General features: G+C 43.5%; 1 protein-coding gene across 1 annotated transcript; it reads left to right on the top strand.

Annotated features, from left to right (window-relative positions):
• Positions 1-305: 305 nt before the first annotated feature.
• Positions 306-2,838, top strand: LOC132743091 (periaxin-like). The gene is given in 3 exon segments (XM_060731602.1): positions 306-437; positions 883-1,515; positions 1,561-2,838. Coding segments are annotated over 3 exon segments (2,043 nt in total).
• Positions 2,839-3,206: the final 368 nt, after the last annotated feature.

The following is a 3,206-nucleotide window of genomic DNA, read 5'->3' as shown; positions in this document are numbered from 1 at the left end:
TTTTCAGGAACAAGTTACTGTTGGTTTTAGCAGTGACATTTCTTCGACGAAACTAACAGTAGTTCTTTAAAACATGCTAAAACTCTGTATCATCTATTATGAAAGTTTTAATATCTGTAAAAAGAAGTAACGCACAAATTGACGCCCCATATGCACGTGCAGATAAAGAAACTGTCGGCGGTCTTAACGATGGTTTGGGGTCAGCTGGCCTTCGCGCATGCAAACCGGAAGCATAAAGTATATTTGTCAGCATTTGAACAAAGATACGATACTCATGCATAGGCAAGGGTAACACCAGAGTTAAAATGGCGGCATCGGGCAGCCAGTGTCAACTGACGTCCTGGGCATCACGTACACGTAGACGACCTGTTACCTGGTCGCCGAAGAACATCCTAAGTTTTAATGTCGACAATCGACAAATGACACAATGTGAAACGGTGAATTGCTGGGCCACAAAATGTTGGGCGTTGCCCCCAAGCAGAATCCCGAGCAGTCTTTGACTCTCATTTCGATTCAAATGGTGACGTGGCATACTGATACTTCGGTCAAAATAATTTGTAACAATTTTGCGATCACGCAGCTCTCACAACAAATTTGATGCTTTATGACTGTCAACTTACTTTTATTGCTTAAATTCTTTTATAAAAAAACCCTCCGCAGCTTTTTAAACCAAGGTAAAAAAAAAACCATTATTCTATTGAAATATATGCATGAATACCTTTTGTTCCGCCTTAGTAAATGTTTGTATAAAACTTCCAGACCTATTCTATGTTCACATAATGTATAAACCGTTAATTACTTTGTTCGAGTATATCTCGACATTCTGACAATTCAGTTCTATTTCTTTAACAACCACAGGTATCACGAACGCTCTAGGTTTAGGCACGGCAACAACCACAGGTACGACTACCACAGGTACAACTACTACAGGTACGACAACCACAGGTACAACTACCACAGGTACGACTACCACAGGAACGACTACAACTGATACGACCACGACGGGTACGACAACCACAGAAACAACTACTACTGGTACGACTGCCACAGGTACAACTACCATAGGTACAACTACAACAGGTACAACTACCACTGGTACGACTACTACAGGTACAACTACCACAGGTACGACTACTACTGGAACGACTACTACAGGTACGACTTCTACTGGTACAACTACAACAGGTACGACTACTACAGGTACAACTACCACAGGTACGACTACCACTGGTACAACTACCACAGGTACGACAACCACAGGTACAACTACCACAGGTACAACCACCACAGGTACAACTACCACAGGTATAACTACCACAGGTACGACTACCACTGGTACAACTACCACTGGTTCAACTACCACAGGAACGACTACCACTAGTACGACTACTACAGGTACAACTACCACAGGAACGACTACCACAGGAACAACTACCACTGGTACAACTACCACAGGTACGACTACCACTGGTACAACTACTACAGGTGCAACTGCCACAGGAACGACAACCACTGGTACAACTACTACAGGTGCAACAACCACAGGTACTACCACTACAGGTACAACAACCACAGGTACAACAACCACAGGTACGACTACCACAGGTACATCTACCACAGGAACGACTACCACAGTTACAACAACCACAGGTACAACTACCACAGGTACAACAACCACAGGTACAACAACCACAGGTACGACTACCACAGGTACAACAACCACAGGAACGACTACTACAGGAACAACTACCACAGGTACGACTACCACAGGTACGACTACCACAGGCACGACTACTACAGGTACAACTACAACAGGTACTACCACAAGTACGACCACTACAGGTACAACAACTACAGGTACTACAACCACAGGTACAACTACCACAGGAACAACTACCACAGGAACAACTACTACAGGTACGACTACCACTGGTACAACTACCACAGGAACGACTACTACAGGAACAACTACCACAGGTACGACAACCACAGGTACGACTACTACAGGCACTACAACCACAGGTACGACCACCACAGGCACGACTACTTCAGGTACAACTGCCACTGGTACAACTACCACAGGCACGACTACTACAGGTACAGCTACTACAGGTACGACTACAACAGGTACAACTAACACAGGTACTACTACAACAGGTACAACTACCACAGGTACAACTACAACAGGTACGACAAATACTGGTACAACTACCACAGGTACAACTACCACAGGAACAACTACCACAGGAACAACTACCACAGGTACGACAACCACAGGTACGACTACTACAGGCACTACAACCACAGGTACGACCACCACAGGCACGACTACTTCAGGTACAACTGCCACTGGTACAACTACCACAGGCACGACTACTACAGGGACAGCTACTACAGGTACGACTACAACAGGTACAACTAACACAGGTACTACTACAACAGGTACAACTACCACAGGTACAACTACAACAGGTACGACAAATACTGGTACAACTACCACAGGTACGACAAATACGGGTACAACTACCACAGGCACGACTACTACAGGTACGACAAATACGGGTACAACTACTACAGGTACAACTACAACTGGTACAACTACCACGGGTACAACTACAACTGGTACAACTACCACAGGCACGACTACCACAGGTACGACAAATACGGATACAACTACTACAGGTACGACTATTACAGGTACAACTACTACAGGTACGACTACCACAGGTACGACTACCACAGGCACGACAAATACAGGTACAACTACTACAGGTACGACAAATACGAGTACAACTACCACAGGTACGACAAATACAGATACGACTACCACAGGTATGACTACTACAGGTACGACAAATACAGGTACAACTACCACAGGTATGACTACTACAGGTACAACTACTACAGGTACTTTTTTCAAAATTCTATTTTTTATTTTTGCTAATTTATAAAATAAAACAACTTAAGAAGCCCATTTCTAATCATTTACTCCTCACTGTTGTGTTTTCAAATTCTGATAAGGAGTTTTGATTCTTTCATACGAGGAAGCTTTCCGACTAACTTTAAGTTTCAGATCAGTTTATCGCTCGTGGCTGAAAAAATTGACGAAAAAGACACCACCATATAAACTTGAAATGGCAGTTGTCAAAATGTTTGAAATCTACAAGTGCCCCTTTAAAACCACTGATTTAAAACTTCAATATAAA

Source organism: Ruditapes philippinarum, unplaced genomic scaffold (genome assembly GCF_026571515.1).
Source record: "Ruditapes philippinarum isolate M1 unplaced genomic scaffold, ASM2657151v2 ctg8743_1_1_1_1, whole genome shotgun sequence".
Classification (NCBI taxonomy): Eukaryota; Metazoa; Mollusca; class Bivalvia; order Venerida; family Veneridae; genus Ruditapes; species Ruditapes philippinarum.
Note: the sequence above shows the minus strand (reverse complement) of the source record. Positions and strands in the feature narration are given on the sequence as shown.